A 22003-nucleotide genomic window follows, 5' to 3' on the forward strand; every position below is an offset into this window, starting at 1 on the left:
GTTATGAGCGTATGCCATAGTAGTAAGCAGGCTGGCTGTTAGCGTAGATCTCCATGCACACTTCCTGAGCTGATTATGACAAACAGTACTTCTGCTTTTAAAAAAGCCATCTGCATTCTTGTCTGTGGGCTCTGCGCCCACTAGACATTGTTCCCAGACTGCCAGACCAGTTCACAGACTTAGGAGAAACTGACTCTATAAAGTGTAGTAATGTAGCCGCCCAAGTGCAATTGTAAAAAGGAAACTAACAGCAATCCTTATAATTTTCTGAGTAGGACTCAAACTTGTTCCAGCTTCTCACCTTGTCAGGATAACACAACGCGTTTAGCAGTGCCTGGGAAGCAGCTCCACTGAAGAGAGGTGGGGTTGGGGTTGGTGGTCTGACTCACATGCCCAGGCAGACCAGAGCAGGAGACCAGGACACACTCGGTGTTGTTGACGTGGGGAGCTTTCCTGGAGATCCAGCAGTACCCCTCTGTGAAAAGATAGTTACTATTTTCAGAGCAAACAGCTTGTGCAGGGAACAAAGTGCTTTATCTTGGAAAGACCTGTGTTAGGAAGGAAAGCATTTACATACCTAGGCAGCTGTTCAAGAGCTTCCTTAACAGAAGGCTCGCTAAATAAGATGACTCCATTTTGCTAAAAAGGCCATGTCTTGTATAATTGATGCACAGGAGCTCAGTGCTCTATAGCCTAAGGGTCCGCAACCTTTCACCACTGGAGAATTAGTGGAATGTTTCTAAGGCCTTTCAGGGAATGCTGGTAACAGGGAATTACCATAATGATCAAACATCTGGGATTCTAATTTGAAAGCCTTGATGTTTAATTAATATTCCAAACCCCTAATCACCAGCTAATCTGTCTTTGTTCAATTCAACACAGTGATAAAGAGACCATTCAGCCCTGTGCTTTTTTCAACATAGCAGTGATAGCAGCTGATATTTGCATTGCTGATATTTGTAGCAAATTGACAGTAAAGATGCTCAGATGAGTTTTAGAGGTTGTTTCATTAGAGAAAATGATTGGTAAATTGATTTTAAGGTCTGGGAGTTAGTGACCTACTGAGAAAGCTGTAACAAGTCATTGGGAAAGACTGAAATATTGTGCAAGACCCTTCACATGATGCAGTTCTACTCAGAACATAGAGAAATTGCAACACAGTGATTTATATTAAAAAAGGGCAAATCACAAGCCTTTGTGTTTATTCTTTCATATTTATTCTGTTCTATAAAAATGTGTTAAAGATTTACTAATGAGGATGGCCAGTGGATGGCAAGCTCAGTTACTCTCAACGGAGTAAATGGGCATACAATGGTAATCATGCTTATCATCTGTTCAGTAGGCATCATTGTAAATAAATTTACAGAGATAAATAACTATCATTATCTTCATTTTACATTTGAGCAAAATTAGGCACAGGCAGTTTAGGACACTCACCTCCGGTCATATAATAAAAGGGGATGCAGAATACAGACCAAGGGTCCGGTTGCCAATTGAATGGGCTCTGTACTGAAGCGTGCAAACATTGTTCACCCTCAGTGTTGGTAATAACACCAACACTGTTACTTGTTGTTTCAATCTTATGCTTAAGCATACTTACACTTAAGTAACTCTCTTGAAGAATTCACTGTTATGGGACCTGAAAAAGAAGCTGCATTATTTGTATGGAAAATCTCCTCAACATCTTTTGCCAGTGCAACTGTGCTACACTGCTCAAACCTCTATTTCTGGGATGCCTGACTGCATCAGGACAGGTGCTGAAAAAATGTGTGAGGCTGAACGAGGCTCTCATGTTATCCTGTGCTTAATTTTGATGATAAAATATGAAAAGCAAACTATTGAATCGTAGGGATCAGCTTGCTTTTGATTGGCTGCAACTTTGAATAACAAATGTCTCTTCTGAAAGACCTCTGCCTAGGACCTGCAGGCCCCCTCAGGCATTTTCAATCCTGTATACTTCCCGTCACAATAACCACAGGGTTCGGCTCCATTTTGTCTGAAGGATTATCTCTGCAGACTCACTAATCAGAAGAGAGTAACAGCTGCTAAAATATAAAAATCTCAGAGTGATAATCAGATACAAAGTTGATGTGATTTAGAAGCCCTTCGGAAGGGTGGGCAGTGGGAGGAAGCGTGCGACTGTCAGGGAAACTCGCTGGCAGTTTGGCACAGGACAGCTATGCTAACAGACTGCTTTAATCTGTTGGAGAGAAATAAATACACAGGGCTAACGAAGGACTCCCATCTAGGACCAGTGACAGTGATTTTAATTACAGTGCTAAAACATTTAGGTCACAAGCAGCTATCGAGCAAATCTGGAGAGGTGGTAAGAGCAATGCTAAGAGCAGAAGTTTTCACAATGGCCTGAGGAAATACAAGGAAGAGAAATGGTTTGAGCTAAGAGTAGCAAGAAACATTTTGTATTGGCACTGCCCGGTAAACCGCAGACTGATAACGCAACCTGGCAGTAGAACCGAATCCTTTGGAACGTGTGACGGAGAACTAGCCTGCCGCCGCAGGTGACAAGCTAGGTGATCTCAAACACCTTTTCCCAATAGCTCAGAGCAACGTGTCCTTACCTTCCACGCTCCCAACAGTTCCAGTGTTCACGACCTCAAGTTTACAACTCAATTACAAAGGAAAAATAAAAGCCAAGTTAGCCCTCAAGGAATCCATAAATACACAAATTATTTTTAACCAATCTTTTAGTAACATGTTTTGATAGCTAATTAAATCTCTGCTACATTCTCGGTATGACATTATGCTGTAACATCAAGAGCCACTGGATTACATGGTGGTTTTATATGCTGTTATATACTGTGATGAAATTTGTTTGAGGAGTTGAAAGAGGAAGGTGCCAATATGTAAATAACTCTGTGGGTTACTGCAGTGTATTCTTGGGTTTGAAAATGACAGGAAGCCAATCAAAATTGTTTGGAAACTTGGAAATTTCTCTGAGCTTACTTCAGAGTCCTGTAGAGACTCCAGGATCAGCCTGCTCATCTTCTGCGCTGTTTTGCTTTCTAGTTAATAGATATTCAGCATTACGAACTGTAAAAATTAGTGTTTTTACATATAGGAATATTCTGAGACATTACTTTTAATAGGAGAATAAAGTGGTTAGCCACCAAGTTACACCAAAACAAATGTAAATTCTGATTAGAACTGTCCTGAAACACCATTCTGTAAGAAAGAGATACTGTCTCCTCTTACCAGCTTTCAGGTTAAAAAAAAAAAAAAAAAAAACTTTTGTACCTTGAGCTAAGAGAGTATTACCATTTTAACAGGAAACATCTTAAATCAATATCAGATTGTTTAAAAAGTTGTGCTATTAGAAATAGTTCATTGTAACTGTTAAGCACTAAAGGCATTTTTAAACCCAACTTAAAGATAGAGCATCATCTCAAGTTTTTTGCTTATTTTGAACACAGAAGTAACATCTCTAAAAGTCTAAATAGCTTCAAATATCTATACATTTTTTAACATCTTTTTATGTATTATTTTAATTTTTCATCTTTTCATTTTGTATATGTGTTTATAGTTCAGCTTTGCTTTCCTCAACTTACTGATGCACCTGAACAGCATTTGAAACGTTTTTTATCTTGGAATTTCCTTGGCTTTTTAATAAAGTTAAGGGAAAATGCTTGTAGCTCTGCCATATGGAGGCAAGTATGGTATGTAAATCAGTTTCATAGGACAAAAGCCTTAGGTACATAAATTATACCATGAATGACAAATGCTTTAATTAACATATCTGGATTGAAAAACATCAGATTTGCTTTCAAGCTGCACAAACATGTTTCTTAATTTCTTCAACCCAACCAGTTCCTTGGAAGAGCTGTATTGAAGTCTGTAGAGAAAGAGTACCTGTCCAAGTTTCTGAAGATTTGCAATCCAACACAAAAAGATAGTCTGTAAAAAAAAAATGGTTAAGAATTTTGAAATTGCTCAGATTTGAAGTTTCTTGATTTTTTTTTTAAGCTTAGATATGCCAAAAAGTATAAGAGCTGACAAAGTAGAGAAATCATTTAAATATTTCTTGCTTCTGCACATCAAAGAGAACTAGGGAGATCCAGGTTTGGAAGCATGTCTTTCCTTTGCATCCCATTTCACAGGCCAAATTGTACTTCAAAAAGGCCTTTCTTTGGATTCAGAAGAGTGATGTAATGGAGGTGTCAAATGCTGACTGTGGTGGAAATGTGATTGCAGCCTGGGCTGCAGAAATATTTCTGTCCCTCAGTTAGCGTATACAATCACTTTTTGTCTGAGTTTGGACTATTCACTCAGAACCAGAGTTTCTTCCCAGGAAGCTGGCAGTTCAAAATGATAAATATCTCAATGCTTGGTTTCCTTCCTTAATACAGTGAGCCCAACAGTGAGGTTGGAGATTCATGCAATAACTTGAAGCTATTTTGTGGAGGTATTGTTCAAACTGCAGTGCTTTTACTTTTTAAACTGATAGTGTTTCGTAACTTCTGTAGAAGTGTAAAGATTCTAAAATCTGAATTTATGAAACAGAGATTGCAATAGCAAGATGAACAAGCCCTCCAAAAAAATGGTAAAGGTTATTTCTATTAGATTTCTCACCCTCCATCACAAGTCTCTTCCATTCTCTGTTTTCTTCATCTTCTCACACCTCCTACCCACCTCTCTGTGCTGCTCTGAGTTCTGTCTCCTTTCATTTCCATCATTGCATGTGTACTTTTCTCCAATTCACTTTCTGCAATGGAGCATGGAATAGAGCCTTCCATGAGCATTTTTTGCCTGTGGCTACTGTCCACTGAAGCACAATTTTCTGCATATTTATTCATTTCCATTCTGTATTTGCCACTAGCCATGATGGCAACAGTACTGGATAGCATGCTTACAGCCCTCTAAAATTTGTTCCCTCTGCAGCTCTATATTTGCTGCCATTTTGGACCTTTCCAGACTGATAGGCCAGTTTCCTATAGGGCTTTGCTGTTCTGCTCTGGTGCCTCCACCTCCAGCACTTGTCTCTCCTCCACAGCCTTTTCCCTGTCTCAGAACTGAAGAGCTCTGCTCCTCCTAGTTCTGGCATCGCAAACCATACTGCTAGGTGGAATTGCCCTCCACAGGGTCCTCCTCTTCCCATCCTTCAGCTTACAATGTGTCTGCTGATGCTCCTTGCTTTGGACTCCCACCAAAAAAAAAGAGAGGTACAAATTAAAGTTCAAACTGCAGAGCCAGCCACTGTGGTTCAGTTGCAATTGTGCAATCAAGATCAGAATCTGACCCATATTAAGCACATCAGTGCATATGTCCTCATGTAGAAAGATGATGGTCACAATGTTCCCATGTGCAACTCTACCAAACAGTTGCTACTCTGAAATTAAACTGTTGGGGTATATTCATCATAATTCATATTTTGCTTTGCTAATTCACATATTTTATTCCCTCTTTGTAGAAGAACTTGTGAAAAATGATGATGAACAGCAAAAAAAACAAAGCAGAAAATCCACAGAAGCACAATTACAGGAAGAGACAACAAGGACACAGAATGAGAGTAGTCAGGGAAATGATGGTACAACCCGCCCTCCCAGATCCACTGTCCTACAAGTAATCTCTTTCGACACACCTCTTCATGAATTCGACTCAGAAAAATGCACTAACTCTGATCTGAACCAGAAGGATCTCACTGAGGCCCAGCAAGAAACACAGAGTACAGACCCACTGAATGGTAATAGCTCATCACAAAGCACCAGTCAATCTAATGAAGCTGTCCAGGGAGAAGCTGCAGGAGTGTCCAATACCTCTCTGTCAAACATCAACAGTGGTAAAATATCGGAATAAGGTGTTGTATAAATCTCCAGCATAAGAAAGCCTCTTTGAGCATATATCATACAACCATCAAATAAAGGGCATCTGATGCAAACAAGTATCATCTTTTTGATATTAGCTCTTTGATAACTAGTAGGAAATCCTTTACATAAAATACCAAAACTTAACTGGAAGAATGATTTTAAAGTTATTTAAAGATGCATATATGCAATTAAATAGCAGTTTGTTATTGGAGAATGATACTATGAACTATTAACATTTCCTCTTTGAATATGTAATTATTCTTCTGGTATTAAAATGCGTCTCAGTTTAGGCACTTAATGTGATTTAATTTTGTGAAATACATCCTTTTTACTAACAGTAATGTGAATTTTAGAGTTAGAAAATTGCATATGCTTAAAGTGATCAGAGTTAACTTTAGCAGGCACGGGAAGGTTTTGTTCTCTTAATAAGAAAGGTCATTTTCCCAGCTGTAGATTGTGGAACAAATGGAACAGCTAAAAAAAACCCTATAAGGACAGAATTCTTTTTTTTTTCTTTTTTTTTTTTTAAGTGCAAGGATTTTATCACAAGCTGACTGTGGTTTAGTATCTGGTGATTGTAAGACAGTATCAAGATGTCCAAGTGATAAGTGTAGGTATTATGAAAGTAAGAGAAAGGCACCATATATTTTTGTTTTATTCTTATATGATCTCAATTTATTTAATGATGTTAAACTAAGCTTTGAGTTATTAGGGTAGTAAGAGTAACTGAGGCGTGTAACAGCACTTGCTTTCTTCGCTTCTGCTTGAAATGCTGAATTCATTAATGCATTTATGAGAGTGAAGCTTGCAAGACTGTGCCAGAAGTACGGCATTGCCTGAGCAGCAGCACTGTAGTGCTTATAAGGCCTAGCCTAGAAATAACTATACGGTTCAGCATATTTCTCAAAAATCCTTTTTATGGAAAACTCCCACTTAATCTAGAGTTCACCCAGTTTCAGTGCCCCCATACTTTTATTCATCAGTTTTCTTCATCAGAAATAAGAGACAATGAATTTATGGTCCTAAATCCAAAGATTTACATTTAAACTAATTTTACAGCATTTTAAGTTTTCCAATGAGTGACATTTTTGTCTTTGACTTGTATTTTTTTTATATAGTTTTGCGTACTAAGGCCAAGCCTTAACAGTTTGAAATTTAACTGCCTTAGAAAAGTCTCCCATGCCCTGGATGAGGAACAGAGTAGAAAATGCTGCATCTTTTATCTTTCAAGACATGCAGCACACAGTTGTGATGTGTTACAAAGTACAGAATAAGGACATTGCTTAGGTTTTGTTTCTAATAGCATCTGATATTTGAAAGCATTTTTAATTGTTATTTTGTGTAGCATATACCTCTGTGAAACTTCTGTTCACTGCTGTTTGTTGAATTTACTCTCAGCCATCTCCTTCCATGATCACTGGTGTTCATTTTCCTGCATAGTTAAATCATAGGAGAATGGAGAGCTTAATGAATGTTTTGCTTGGTTGCTGTAGGATGTAACATTTATAACCTGCTTTTATTTAATCAAATAGATTGATTTAAATTTTAAATTTAATAACATTTCATTCATGCATTTTCCCTATTTTCACAGTATTTAAATCTGTCATCGCAAACTGTTTCGAACAGGAAAATATGTTTTTTGGTGATCTTTGGTGATTTACGAAGGGATGGTATCACCACATTTTTTAAACTTTCTTTCCTAAGGATAGGTAATCAGCCAGGTTACTATTCAATGAGAAATTTGCTTAAATATTTTTAAAATATTATAATCTTTTAAGTTAGCACTGACCCTTTCACAGAAATTTATCCTTCTATTAAACCTCAGAGGAGACCTGCATGATGTCATAGATGATATAAATAAATAAATCTATGATAGTTTTTTCTGTGCCTGCTAATTATATTGCAGTTATTTGTATTATTGTAATACTCAGAGGATGGAGCAGTAGATATTCTACAGAACACAGGGTGAGAATCAGGTCCTGGCTCTCTGAGACAGAGTGAATTAATATTGGGTTTCAGCAGCAGTTTTAAATACCTCTACAGAGACTCTGCCATCATGTTAAAGCTATCCAGAACAAAAAGGAAGAGCAGGAACTCAGTATTGAAATAGTTTGCAATATTGAATACTGAAGGGAAAACTCATGCTTAAAATGCTTCACCTACCTGCTTCACTTTGGTGAAATGATTTCATATCATTCAAAATGGAGGGAATTACATTAACCTTCTACACACACTGCAGCAATGAATACTCTTGCAAGAACATTCATATTAAATATCTACATTTAAACACTACGATGACAGGTTACTGAATAATACCACAATTTCAGGATATTGTTGAACCTTACTAGATTAGAGAATCAGCCATTTCAAGAAAAAGATCCAGAATATATTATTTCCCATTTCAAATACATTTTTCACAAATGAATGGTATATTAAAATCCCATATCAAGTGCAAAAGATCAACTTTCCAAAAAAGAGAATCATTTTTATATATTTAATATTTCTTATCTCAAGTTGCTTCTGGTATTCCTGGGTGGAAAATGTTTCTCATTATAAAATGTGATTTCACAGAAATCATATTTTCCAATAGAAAATACTGAATTAATTAAAACATGTAACTTTTCCATTTGAATAATCAAGAAAAGTGTTTTGAATTAATATATTAGGCATTTTAAATGGATACTTAAAATGCTTTTTAAAAGTCAAAATACGATTACAAAGCAAAAGATGTTTTTGCAACTTTTGGTTGACTTCCTTCACTAATCAGAGTAACAAGAATGTGAAAAAAAACAAGATTAAAGATGATGTTTTGTGATAGCACTAATAGTTTTGCAGGAGAGGTAGGGTGGATAACAACTGAAGGGTAGTAACTGACTTGTCAGTACTGACAACCCATTAGGATTGGGATGCTTACTGCAGTCTTTGCTGTATCATATTTACTCGTAGAACCCAGTACTGTGCAAGATGATTAAAGTGTTGGAATTGGATATTATTTATGTATGGATTAGAACACAAAGGAAAGCGGTGCATGTGTCCTTTCCAACCTTTATATATACTGTTAAGTCTCACTGGAGGTGTGAATGTGGGACATCCATGTCATCATCATAATCTGTGTTTGCTTCCCCTTAAAATATTTTCTTCTTAAGAACAAAAAGAGGCTGAACTAAAAGTAAGACGGAACATTCATTAAGAGTAAGAAATCCAGCCAAACTATGAAATACAGCAGTGTATGTTTACATGCAGGAATAAATGAACATAGAAGTGAACATAGGTAGTTGAGAAAGAGGCAAGCTACCTATCTACGGACACCAGGACTCTGAGAATTAAAGGAAAATTAAAATAAAAAAATAGATTCAATCTAGTTTCAGTCTCCCTCATGAACCACCATTTATCTTATATGTTGTTTTACATATCTAGTCTATTACTTCCTACACCACATGAAGGAACACTTTTCCATTTAAGCTAACAACCTGAAACTTGTAGATTGGCCTTGACATTTCTTATTACTAACATGTGAATATCACATAGTAGCAAATAACACTTTTGTGCCTTCATTTTTTAGAACCATTTAGGGGAAATAACAGTTGTCTTTCAGAAAGAGGGATACGTACCGTTATGGTCAGAGAACAAGAAAAAAGATACAATTCTAAAAGAGAATTTGGAACAAATCTCTTAAATTATACATTATAAATTATATATTAGTGCAAGGCTTTAGCATCTGGAGAAGTATTAATATTACATGGTCAATTCTGAAATAATTTTATAAAAAAGCTTTTGTAAAACAATTATCCTTTTTAAAAGAAGAGGAAAATGCAAGTGCAAATGAAGAGGAATTTTTAAGTGAATTACAGTTATGAATAAGGGATGATTGTCATCTATCCTTCAGGCCTTTCTAGCTCAGTTATGACTGGTGAAAAAGTTACAAAAATCTTGTTTTAAAGGATGATATTATCCGTCAGCTCACCTCTTCTCCTAAATCTGGAATAATGCCCTTGAATTTTGGTACATCTTCCACAATGAGTAGGATGAGCTTTATTACCTTCAGGTGATGGTTTGCTGACATCATGGGTCATCAGACCTTGTACATAACTGATACCGATAGTCCAACAGAATTTATCTGGAGAAAAGCACACGTATATGCCCTTTCCCCCCTCATAAACAAGAGGTGAGTTGCTCTGCTGACCAGCCTCTGATTAGTGAATATACCCTTTATTATATGCCCACATGTATTAAAAATATATTGATACTTACACATTCTTGAGTAAAATGATACTGAGCACTGTAAAAAATATATATATATACATACCACACTGGGAAGGGCATCTAGTGCTCTACTTTGTATTATGAACTAACTAAAACAAGTCAATTTTAGATCAACAGAATTGACCATAAACTTTATAATCCTCATAACTATAAATAATAGAATAATCTCTGTCTTTTCATTTGTCTGGTCCCCTGTTTTTTCTTCCAAGAAAGCTGTTTGAGATGGTCAAGAGTGTGTGTTTTGTATGATGCAGTAGCATTCAGCAAAGAGGTGAGCTCTCACTGCGTAGCACTGGTAGCATCCCCACTTTTCAGTGGGGTCAGTAATTGAACATAGTGATTTAGACAAGCAGTGATTCCAGCAGAAGCAATTTGAAAACTTTTGCGTTATACAGTATTGTTGTTCAGTTAGTTAAGTTAGGTTCACTGGTGGTTGCATTATTACACTTCAGCATTTCATGCTGCAGAGCAAAGGCCAATATTGGTAATATGATGGCATCAGGAAAGAAAAAGACCGTAATTTCTGCCTCAGCATTTGGTGTGACTTGCTTAGCGGTCACTAATCTTTCAAAGCAAGTGACCAGCTGAAAGTGGTTTCAGATACTTAGGTTGCTGGAACATGACAGTGTGGATCCCTTCTTGGGATCCTTTCCGGCCTTTTCCATTACTCATGCAAGATGTAACTGCCCTTCCCGTAGCCCTAGTATTAAGTATGTGAGGGTCAGCAGAGCCAGCGGAGCTGAGAACTGCAGGTGTAAAAATCAAGTTATCACACCTTATACTTCCTTCTCACAGGCAAAGGCAAAAACTACGTAAAGCTGAAGGCAAACAATTCCATACGGGTTCCTGCCACCTCTGGAGCAAAGCATGCAAAGCGTGCTTTGCTCATTTCAGACAACAGCCCTAAGTTGTCCACCACTGTTGGTGGCCAGCCAAATCTAGACTAGAATCTTTTTCAGCAGCAGTCAGACGTGACACCAGATAACAGAAACTTTCAGCAGAATGCTTTACATTCAAGCAAGCACAAGGTAGCATATGCATGACCAAGTTTTTAATGTTTTTTTTTTTAAACTGCTTTCCAAATTACAGTTATTTAACTATTCCTAGAAGGAATATTCATTTATCAGGGCATTATTAGCACTACACATGCTAAATTTATCTACCTCTCTACTGTCTGGCAGCACAGCAGTGAGCTGTAGGGGGATGCAAGGCTAACAGCAGTGTTCAAAGTGCTTGGTGATCTCCCTGGACGAAGTAAGCACCTCGTGCCTCTCTGAGGCTGGGAAAATGAGACAGACACATGAAAGTAAATAAGAAGCAAAGCAACAGTGTTTCACATTTAGTTTTTTGCTTTTTATAAAGGACAGAACAGAGACAGCTAACATAGGAAATTAACTCCCCACCCATTTTCTGTGAGTAAGCAATTGCAATGCAACAGAGATGGAAAACAAGAGTAAACTCAGGGAAGATGATCTGTGTTCTTGGAAACTATCTCTGCCTGTTTAGGTGCACTATGAGGGAACTTTGCCATTAGAAAAAGAAGAAAGAGGCTGTTTTCTTACCCTTGTATAACATCTGCTTCTAGGCTTATTTCTTGTAGGCTATTTTATTAATGGGATTTGTTCTGCCCTACGTACTGGTTACTACGAATGGAGAACCATTCACTATTATGAGAGTTCCAGTTGTGACTGAAAGCCATTTTTCTCCACAATACCTTTGTCCTTTCCATAATCTCACTTTCATTTAATCGAATGTTACAAGATTAAGTGGAACTATTATAAGGCGATTTTTTTTAAGTGATGATTTTTCTTTTCTCCTGAGTGATTTATTAATTAGATCATTAATTTAAAAAACTTATGTTTAATTAAACAACTTAATGTTTCAATGATTTATAAAATGCTAATTGGCACACTTTCAACTTTTCACTCATTATGATTGCCACATTAATCCTTAATATCAAAATGTAAGGAAGATAATAAATCTGCAATAAAACAGATTATCAGGAACTTCTTTCAATGTGACAGTAGAGGACTATCCAGTCACATCCAGTTACACAAAGCATGCAAAGGTAGTCAGTCACTGAAAGCCTCTGGAGGATAACCACCCTATAAAATAGCAGTGGACAAATCCACATCAATGCTGTGCCAGTTTAATTTACGTTAACACAAGCGATATCAAGTAATCCTCTCTGCCATGCCGACATTAGTCACTGCTCGGTGTTGCAGTGGCCCTGCGGTGCTCGGCTTGGTCTCCCCCTCCGCCTTGCGGAACCGCTTGCACCAACGCAGAGCAGCGCAGGACGCTGCGGCCCTGCGGGAGCTGCTAGCATGCATTTTGCACGCTGTAAATAGCTAAACAGAACAGGGTCAGGATCCTGGTCCAAAGAGAACGCGTACGTGTACAGGGATCAGGAGTGAGGAAAGCGTCTATTAAAAGAGCAAATGATGTACTTAGAAAAAGGGCAGGGATGACAAGAAAAAAGCCATGGGCAACCATTTAGAAGGCACAGTTGATCACATACAAAAACTGACACATTGACCTGAAGAAAGTTATATATGGTTTAGAAATCAATATTTAGTTTTTATGAATATTAAACAGTTTGTTTACAAGGTCTTCACAAAACTCTCCTATCCCCCTCCTAAAAGCCTGCTAGCCATTCTAAGTATAAAAATTAATTATTTAGATCAATAGATTTTATTTTGGTACTCCAACCCCCTTTTTTTTCTTGTTATGGATAATAATAAAAGTTTTGCTAAATCCATCCAAAAAAAACTGTAAGCTGGAAGATCTGGAGAAAATTTTGTTCTGATTCATATTAGTCCAATTTTGAGACTTCAAAATCCTTTAGAGAACCAGGAGTCTATCATCCACCCACACTAAAGCCACCTTTAAAAAAAAACAAATGAGGAGAATGCTAATTTGGGGGAACACGACCCATCTGCTGATGGCCAGCATTCCAGAATGGAAAGCAACATGGGAATGAAACGAGGGGGGGGGGGGAAATCATTCTCACAATTCTTATTGTTTACTGTGATGCCAAGGTGAATTTATAGCTATTAATTTTCTTCTTTCCCCATTCTTTTCCTCTCTTCCCTCTCTCTTTTTTAAACTGTAGGTCCCTTCTTCAACTCAGTGTTTCTCTATTTTCCTTTCAGATCACACATCCTCTACTTTCTTCTTCAGCTGCTTGTACTGCAATATCTCTTTGTTTTCTGTCATTCAGAAGTCTCCCCCTTGCACTTATGGGGTTTTTTTTTTAAACCTTTCCCTTCCTTCCTGCTCATCTTCCCCACTTTTCAGTCTTCTATGCTTTCCCTTTTACCACATTTTAAATCTAGCATTAATAGTCACTGGTGGGAAGATTTGCTCAATTGGTTAAAACTGAGCAATTACTATATAGTTAGTAAATAATGCTATAAGTTTACTACATTCTCCCCATGCATACTACCACTAATCATTTTATAATTTTCTCAGCTGTACATATTATTCAAAATTACTCAAGGAATAGTTTAGGTAACAGCTTAATATTATGACTGGAGTTTTTAAATTCATATTATATGGCTCAGTTTGAAAGCTACTTGTGTCACACAGTATCATTTCTCCTGTCTGATTGAATTAGAACTTGACATTGGCATCTTTCATTATCTAAGAGAAACTTTCCCCTAATCTGAGTGCCTACAGTGAAGAGGATTTAAACAGCCCTTCTCTACAGAAGGTGAATTTTGACTTTCAGTAAGTTGGAAGATATAAAAAAATTAACACTTTATTAACATTTACTCATGTAAATGTCATCATATTTTCATTTTGTGCTGTGATCTACTGCTTTCATTCTATGTTTTGCCTTATGAATAAACCATAATGATTAGTTAACTCAATCCCATGTTTACTCTGGTGAGAAAGCAGTGAAAGAAAGCAGTGACTGAAACCCCATTTTAGCCTTAGAAAATAAAGGAGAAAGAATTCCTATCTGTCTAAGGCTGTACAGATTCTATTTACTTGATTAACTTCCTCACTCAAGTTCCCAATAACATTTATTTATCTTCCAGGTGAGCCTAAACACTGTAAGAAATCAGAAGATATAGTAAAAGCCACTGAGCAAAAACCCGCACTGATACACAACTAGATTTGCTGTTTCTTAAAGGCTTCTGACATTTCAGGCAGGAGAGGTAATTTTGTCTTTTTTTTTTTTTTTAACTTTCATAAATATTTGCTTATTGATATTATTATCCCCTTTATTCTACTCCAATTGTGGGTTTATTACAAAATTTAAAAATTGGGACAGAGTACACCCTACTTTCTATATCTCCTTAAAAAGTCATTCAGTTTAATAGAAAGGAAAATCAATACTTATAGATGTCAGAATTTTTATTGTCAGGCTAAATAATTGCACAACAGAACATTCTCAATTAAAGTGTATTAAATACCTGAGGTAATAGTAGTAAAAATCACGTATTTATGAATTTTCATTTAAACTCTGTTACAGGAGAAAAAGAAGTGCACTAACAGTTCCTATCCCTGTTCTCTCTGAGGCCGTTATCCATCTATTTATTCCTGGATCATACCGTTCTATGGAGAGTGATTGGACAAAACTATTGAAATTGTAAAACATAAAAACCTGAGCTGGTAACTCAAGGCACTAAACAACTCTCAAAATTTCAGTTGTAGTTGTTGCTATTTCTGCTTCTATTCTGCTTTCTGAAACTAGCCAGAATTTTTTTTCAGCCAAAGTTGGACCTCATTTTACTGCCTCACTGAAACCAGACGTTTTCAACTAAGCATGAGACATGTAAAAATATGTGGCATTTATCTGCACTGGATTGCTATTACGTGGCACTGCTACTGGCAGTAGAGCAACACAAAGTCAAAATGAAACACTGTTATAGACACTTGTTCATGCAGCCATACTGCCTGCAACATTGAAGTTCTACTGGTTAGCTTTCTTAAAATATCTGGAAATAAAAAATGTATGTAAACTGTACAGGGAAGTTCTAGAGTTATACTGATCAGCGTGTGAATTATGACTCTATCCCATTGCTCTGGCTGCCATATGGAGAGCTTGTGTTCAACTAAATTAGTATCTGAAATATCTCTTTCAATTAATTAAGTAGCATTCACTATTAAGATCAAAACATTCTCAGTACTGTTTCCTGTAGTATTTAGTAAGACCTCAGCAATGGTGTCAGCCCTACCATGAAGCTGGCACATAGACAGCTACATAAATACAGGATAAATTGCTTCACTTCAGCAAAACATTGTGTTGCCTCTCATACAGAATAGGAAGGAGACACTGAGGCCTTATGCCATGGTTTTGCTCAAATGCAAAACTGACAACTTGGATCCAGCAAAATCCTTTCTATCACTTGTTTGGTTTAAAAAAAAAAAAAAAAGAAAACCCCACCACCCAGAACGTCTTTCTCCGAGAGGCAAGAGAACAGCACATGCAGGCAGCTTCCTCTGTAGGAAGTCCCAGAACGAGCCCTCCAGCCTGAACCATGCCCAGAAAGAGACTCCACTTTCATCTCCGCTTCCTTCAGAGCCGCACGGGACCTCTCCCGCTCACCTGCTCGGACGCGCGCAGCCTGCAGCCAACCTCAGCTCCCCGTACCTGGAGCCTCTGCGGAAACTCCCACGCTGTTCTTTGACTTGGGTCACTGCTTTCCCAGGCCCCTTTTCGGACTCTGTGATTTATACCTCACTGACCAAAAAGTCTTTGCAATCAGCCATGGTCCATTGTGAACAGGACTCACGGGGGGCTGACGTTCCCCTCTATGCAGAGGCCACGTACGCTTGAGACATATGTACTGTTCAGCTGCTGCTTCAGGGATCCAAGTACAGCTAAGGGTAACACAGGCATCAGACTCAACCTCAATAAGGGCACATCCTATCTTGCCTGAATAAGGAATGATAAAACAATTACCTTCTCCTGATGGACACCTGGGCGTCTGTGCTTATTGACAGTCTCTTTTCTAACAGCTGAGCAATTGAAATTGAACTGGGAACACGACAAGCTCTTCACTCTGAGACAAGGGCATGCCAAAAGGTGGAATTCATGTCATTCAATATGTAAGCCATATACATGCTATGCATATTTAGTGTGCATAGTTTTAACTTAAGAAATGTTTGTGCATATAAGATGTAAAAAGTGCATTTAAGTTGTTTTGTGTATCTGGTCCAGGGCTTGTATTTAGCATGGACAAATTTCTGTACAGTGAGGTTAACAAATGAAATGTTAACAAATGAAATTGTATCATAAATGTTATAACGCAGTTGATATTTTTTGCTAAGAGTTAAGAATTTATATATTCTCTGCTAGCGTTTGAGCAAATCATTAGTAGCCTGAATCACTCCATGCGCCTTTGCATCCTTTTATGGAATGTTGGACTTTTTCCCCCTTTATAACAATATATAAACCATCTTTTGGTTTCTTATTGCCATTATGACAAGAGAAAAGTGTTGGTCATATCAGATCTTTTATAGAAAGTTGTAAATTGCCAAATGCTGTGGCAGTGGAAAATTTTCTTGTTTAAAACCTGAGAACTTCGGTTTTATGCCTTTATTTCAAAATATAGGACCTTATTTCAGATTACGTTGTCTGCATTTGGAAAGAACAAAAGATAATTGATACCTGTAAATATAGTTTAACAAGCTGTCTGCCTGACAGAGTGTTCTTCGACATTGCAAGTCATGATTCGTTGAGATTGAAATCTAGAGCAATCTGAATTTGAAGTCTGTACTGTATTTTTAATTTCAGGCTTTTACCATAATTGGACTTGACTTTTTTTTCCCCCCTCTGTCCCATAGTGTTTTATATACTCTGCAAAAGTTTTCTACAGAAAAACATAAGCAGAACTTATAACAGATTCTGCAGAGTACTCGGTGCATCCTGTGGGGGACTCAGTGTCCTATTATTACAGGCAGCAGCCTGATGTCCCACTGCAGAGTCTGGAAGGAGCTCATGATCTCACAGGAGGCACTCAGTGCCTGCAGAACTGAATCGTTAATATAGAAATGTGATTTGCATATAAATAATCCTACTTGCTCATTTGTTTTCAGTTTAATCAAAGTATGTGGTATATGTTATTGAAGTACCAGAAGATGAGCCCTCAGTTTTTCCTTTAATACCAATTATATTTCATTTCTTTCCTCTTTTATCCTTAAGAAGTTTTTGTCTGGATATGACCCAAAGCTTAGTGTGTTGCTTGTATGAGAAGAAGTTTACTTCAATGGAGAAAACCGATATAACCAACATGTGTTACTTAAGGCTTAAACCTTGAGCAAAATTAGCATTCAAATGGCTGAAAGGCTTCTTGTTAGGCCTCTCCCTGAACAATAGTTTCACTCTGAAACCTAGAAGGCTGCGCTACCAAAACACTGCATGGGGCCATAAGAAATGTTGTTTGTATCTGCCTATCTCCCACAGCATTATGGGCATGCATCCCTGCATTAAGCACACTGAGGAGCTGTAGCTATAGATTAGCCCTCAAAGGTTTTATTTTGTATTTTTATCTTGAGATATCTGATGAATGTATTATGTAATATTGTTATGAGTTATGATTTAGCCAGTATTTTTTATTTAATTTTCAACAAGGCAACCTATGACTGTGTTTCTATTCTGCTGTACTTGTCCGTATTTCCTATGATGATATTCCTAAATAAATTCGATTTGAGGGCAAGGATTGTGAAGCTTGTGAATGTTAGTTACAAGTTTGCTTTACTAAAGCATATTTGCTCATATGCACATGGTTGTCTTTGAAAAGTGAAAGCACATAAATGGTTGTTAGCAAGCCTTTTGCCTGCTTGCGACTCCATGCTTTTTTCATAACTGCGCCAGCTTGTCATGCAAGCTCACTTGCATCCTCATAGCGCTCTTGAAAATAATTTCTTTCAGTGAGTCTTGTCTTCTTAACCTTTACTGCTAAAATATCACTCACATGAAAATCGTAACCAAAAAAACCCACTTTTTTTCTATCCCCCAAAAATCCTTACCATGGGATCGGCACTGTTGGAATCACCAAGATTTCCCATTGGCAACAATTCTGCAGGAAGGTCAGGACTTGCAGAGGTGGCTCCATGCCACATGCTAAACTTAATCAAGGGACCTCAGTGGAGCAGAGGGTAAACAGAGCCCAATACAACTCAACTGGAAATAAACGGAAAGAATCCCATTGACTTTGACTTGTATCAAATCCTAGCAAGGTATGCGATGGAAGTAAAAGACAAATACTTCATATCACGTTCTTTGTGGTTCCTTTTTCTGGATGCTCTCATTTTAAGCTACAGGCTCAAAGGGCTTTCTCCTGTTGTGTATATATGCCAGAAGTCAAACAAGATACTATTGTGACAAAAGTAACTTCAGATTAACAAATAAATAAATAAATAAATAAATATTTTAACTGACTATACAGTCATTGAGTGAGAAAACAGAAAATGTAATTAAATATTTTAACATTCTTCCACTGCAACCTAAAAAGATTTCAGTTTATCCTTTTTTTTTTTTTTTTTTTTAAAGCAAAGATGTCTGAGAGAAAAGTGCATCTCATTTTAACCAATCTTTGAAAATTACATCCTTGAAAACAAAGATTTGGAAATATGACTAGGAATACCATTTAATACTTTCAGTTTAAAGTGAACATATGCACAGCAAATACATAATTACTTACATTAAAAAAAAAAAAAAAGCACGAGCTTCCTGCGTCAACTACATTACAGAAACATTTAGACCATTTCCCTGGGTATATACCTTTACTTTCCTGGTATTTGTTATTTAAGGGGAAAAGACCCATTTCCCACATCCCACAGCAAACATTAGAAGTTTTACAAAAATGTAGACTTGTTAGTAGGCCCATGGAAACAAAGAGGCAGCTCATAAGCAGAGTTATAAACATGGAAAAACTCCTTATAAGACTGGGATTTTAATTTGTTTAGGCTGGACCTTGCTGAAAATACTTGCATTTTGCTTAGTCAAGTCCTTACAGTCCTTTTGTGGAGGGCAGCAAGGATGGTAATATTGTGAGAGAATGTTGTACATCTTAGCTCTTCAATCAAGTGCAAATCAAGAGCATACTTTGGTGTTTGGTAAACTAAGTTATTGAAGTAATTAAGGTGTGGAGGCACACTTTAAGCCCCCTCACCTGTTAAAGAAAAAAAAAGTATGCTGGTAAAACTGTCACTGATTCTTCTTACATAAGGATTGTGGTTAGAGAACTTTTCAACAGCTAGTTTTGAGTAGATTATGTCTTAGCTAAATATACTTTTCTGACAAGTTACCCAATATTTGAACTTGAAAGTTTAGGGGTCTCATACATTTGCAATACCCTGTGCAGATCATTATTACAAATCTGAGGTAATAATTTATACATAAATAAGGTGGTAGAATCATGGTAGGTGGAACCTGGGCCTTGAAATGGAACAGAGTTAAGCAGAGTAGATGGTTGGCATTTTTGTCTTGACTGTAGTTATAAAGTTACCTCATTGTCATATAGGGCCTAATCCTAGTGAACTTAATCCTGAATCTGCAAGAATAACTTTCATTAGGGTAAGATTTGGAGACCGGGATCATAATACAATGAACAAACATAATCAAATAACAGGAAAGTACTTGCTATTTATTTAGTTTCAAATAGACTTTTTGGCCTGATACAATTCGCTTCATCCATTTCAACAAGCAACTGGGTGAAGTTCACCTATAGATGTTCTCTGAGGTTCTAATGACTATATACAAGGCTCTACCCAACTTTAAACCATGTTTAACTCCTCTGTTGAAGTTATTCTTCCTTGCTTCAATACCTCTGTCCTTTGGGAGAGAACCATGTTTTTCTTTCCAGTTGAAAATGAATGTTAGCCTTTATTATTTGAGGTACTCCATTAGTTTACAATTGGAATTAATGGAAGTATATTTGTGTGTCAAGTACTGTAATATGATGCACAATGCATTTTTATTTTAGCATTCCTGTCTGAAAGAGCCCTATGCTATTAGTCTCAAGGTGGCTTATAGTCAGGCAGACCTGGGAGGATTTAAATTGCAGATATAAGTAGTTCTGAGGTATGCAGGTATGTTTTCACATAAGTAATGGGTGCAGGATCAGGGCTACAGAGTTGATATTTCCAGCAAATTACAGAGTAAAAATGGCATGAGCAATTTAAATATTATTTATAATTGACCTTCCTGCCTGTTTTTAATATTCAATCTGCTGAGTGTTTTAAAAAAGCAATTAAAAGACCCATATAATGTTAAAACCCTTGATAAATGTAATAAACACATGACATATTCAAAAGAGAGAATCTATGTCCCATTAGGAGAGAAAAAGAAAGATGAGAGCAACATATGGCAGTATAATTAGCATGATTAGGGAAGCACATCAACAGAATTTATGCTGCAGGGAAAATGTAATAAGAAACCAACACACTTTCCTCACTGCCTTGAAAACTGCAAATATCGCTCTCTGAAAAGGAGAGGATGTAGAACGGCTCTCTGGCATTTAAAGCTGTAACTTGTGTTCTTCTGTCTTTATTAAAGAGGCACACAGCCATCTGCAAACCATTTATTTTTTGCAGAGTTCACATTGTCCCATTGCTTTGATTAATAAGGAGCAATATTACACCTCAGCTGCTTTTCAGAAAGATGCTATTTTGGAAACCTAATTAATACTCATTCCACAGTTAGCTTGAGGTGTTCGTTAGTGCCAGATACTGAGTTCTTATTTGTTTCTCATTATGTGGAAAGTATTGCTTCTCAATGCCAACGTTTTCATTTTGCAATTTGGAATAACCTTTCGACACCCCCGCTTCCCACAGCCCTCCCTTCAGAAGAGCTAATAACACCTGTCATCATTATTTTAACATGCCTGTTATGCCTGTTGAAGACAACAGTGCGGGTTATTTACATAGAGACTGTGCTGATGTACGGCAAGTATTCCTGCCATTTTCTGAACAGTTGGGCCACAAAAAAAAAAAAAAAAAAAAAAAATCAGAAGCTTGGCAGTCCAATTTGATTTTCAGCTTACCACTAAGGGTCAGTATGTACTAAGCGAATGAGTCATTATAAAACTGAAACATAATATGCTTGATTTAGCAGCGGTGCAAAAACCCTTTCTGCCCTGAAAAGCACAGAAGATTAAGCACAACCCCCTCTCCAGCCCCTGCAAACCTATAGTGGAAATAGCCCTGCTGTAGACATTGAGCTTGTACAAATTCAATCCGCCAACCTTGCTGTATCCAGAGATTAAAGTGTTATCAACTCGTCTGATATTCAGTAAAGAGTACACAAGTTTCTTGCTTGAGATTTGCCCGACGTGCTGCTGCTGAAGATAACCTCACTGGAGAAGAAAGGAGCAAATACAGCAAAGCTTAAGACATATTTGGTGCTCATTTTGTTGCCAAGCATAATGGTCCATAGGAAGAGGTCAAATGTAATCGCACATGTCAGGAACCAACAGACAACAGAAACTCTCCTTGCAGCTCACCGTCGTGCTGAACAACTAAAGGAAAGAACAGCTGTTGGATGCCACAGGGGAAGAAGAAAGAAAGAGGAACTCCTTTAAGTACAGCAGGTTTGGAATATACCCCTACATTGCATCCCCAGGGCTTGGGAGTAGATGATGCCTTAACTGTTCTTCCTGGGCCTGCGCTAGCCACGTCGTCTCCAGAGGATTTTGGCGGTACGCAGAGGTCGGTGTGAGGTGCATACAAGAGATCAGGAAGACATGCGTGTGTGTGCATGTACACGATAAAGCCTCTGTAAAACTGGTGATGGGGTAGAAGTCAGGCAGCAAGCCACGCTACAGGGCTACCCCAGTGCAGACTCCCACTTGCCATCTGCAGCTCTACCTTCCAAAAGCCTGCTAGCAGGAGGGATACAGCTCACCTTGTATGCCTCAGGAATAAGGAGCCTTATAAAGAGCCTGTGTTTCAGACAGAGT

The 22003-nt window shown here is 37.5% G+C and overlaps 1 protein-coding gene across 3 annotated transcripts in view; it reads left to right on the forward strand.

Moving 5' to 3' along the window:
- Positions 1-14191, forward strand: part of PDE1A (phosphodiesterase 1A) — a 192974-nt gene extending 178783 nt beyond the window's left edge. For 2 of the 3 annotated variants that reach the window (XM_067298511.1, XM_067298514.1), the window contains one exon: positions 5426-6083. In XM_067298511.1, the coding sequence (XP_067154612.1) occupies positions 5426-5811 (386 nt within the window). In that variant the 3' untranslated portion in view covers positions 5812-6083. Of the gene's footprint in view, positions 1-5425; positions 6084-14131 lie in introns of those variants that run through there. The other variant, XM_067298512.1, reaches the window with a different exon arrangement.
- Positions 14192-22003: the final 7812 nt, after the last annotated feature.

Source organism: Apteryx mantelli, chromosome 6, assembly GCF_036417845.1.
Source record: "Apteryx mantelli isolate bAptMan1 chromosome 6, bAptMan1.hap1, whole genome shotgun sequence".
In the NCBI taxonomy this organism is placed as follows: Eukaryota; Metazoa; Chordata; class Aves; order Apterygiformes; family Apterygidae; genus Apteryx; species Apteryx mantelli.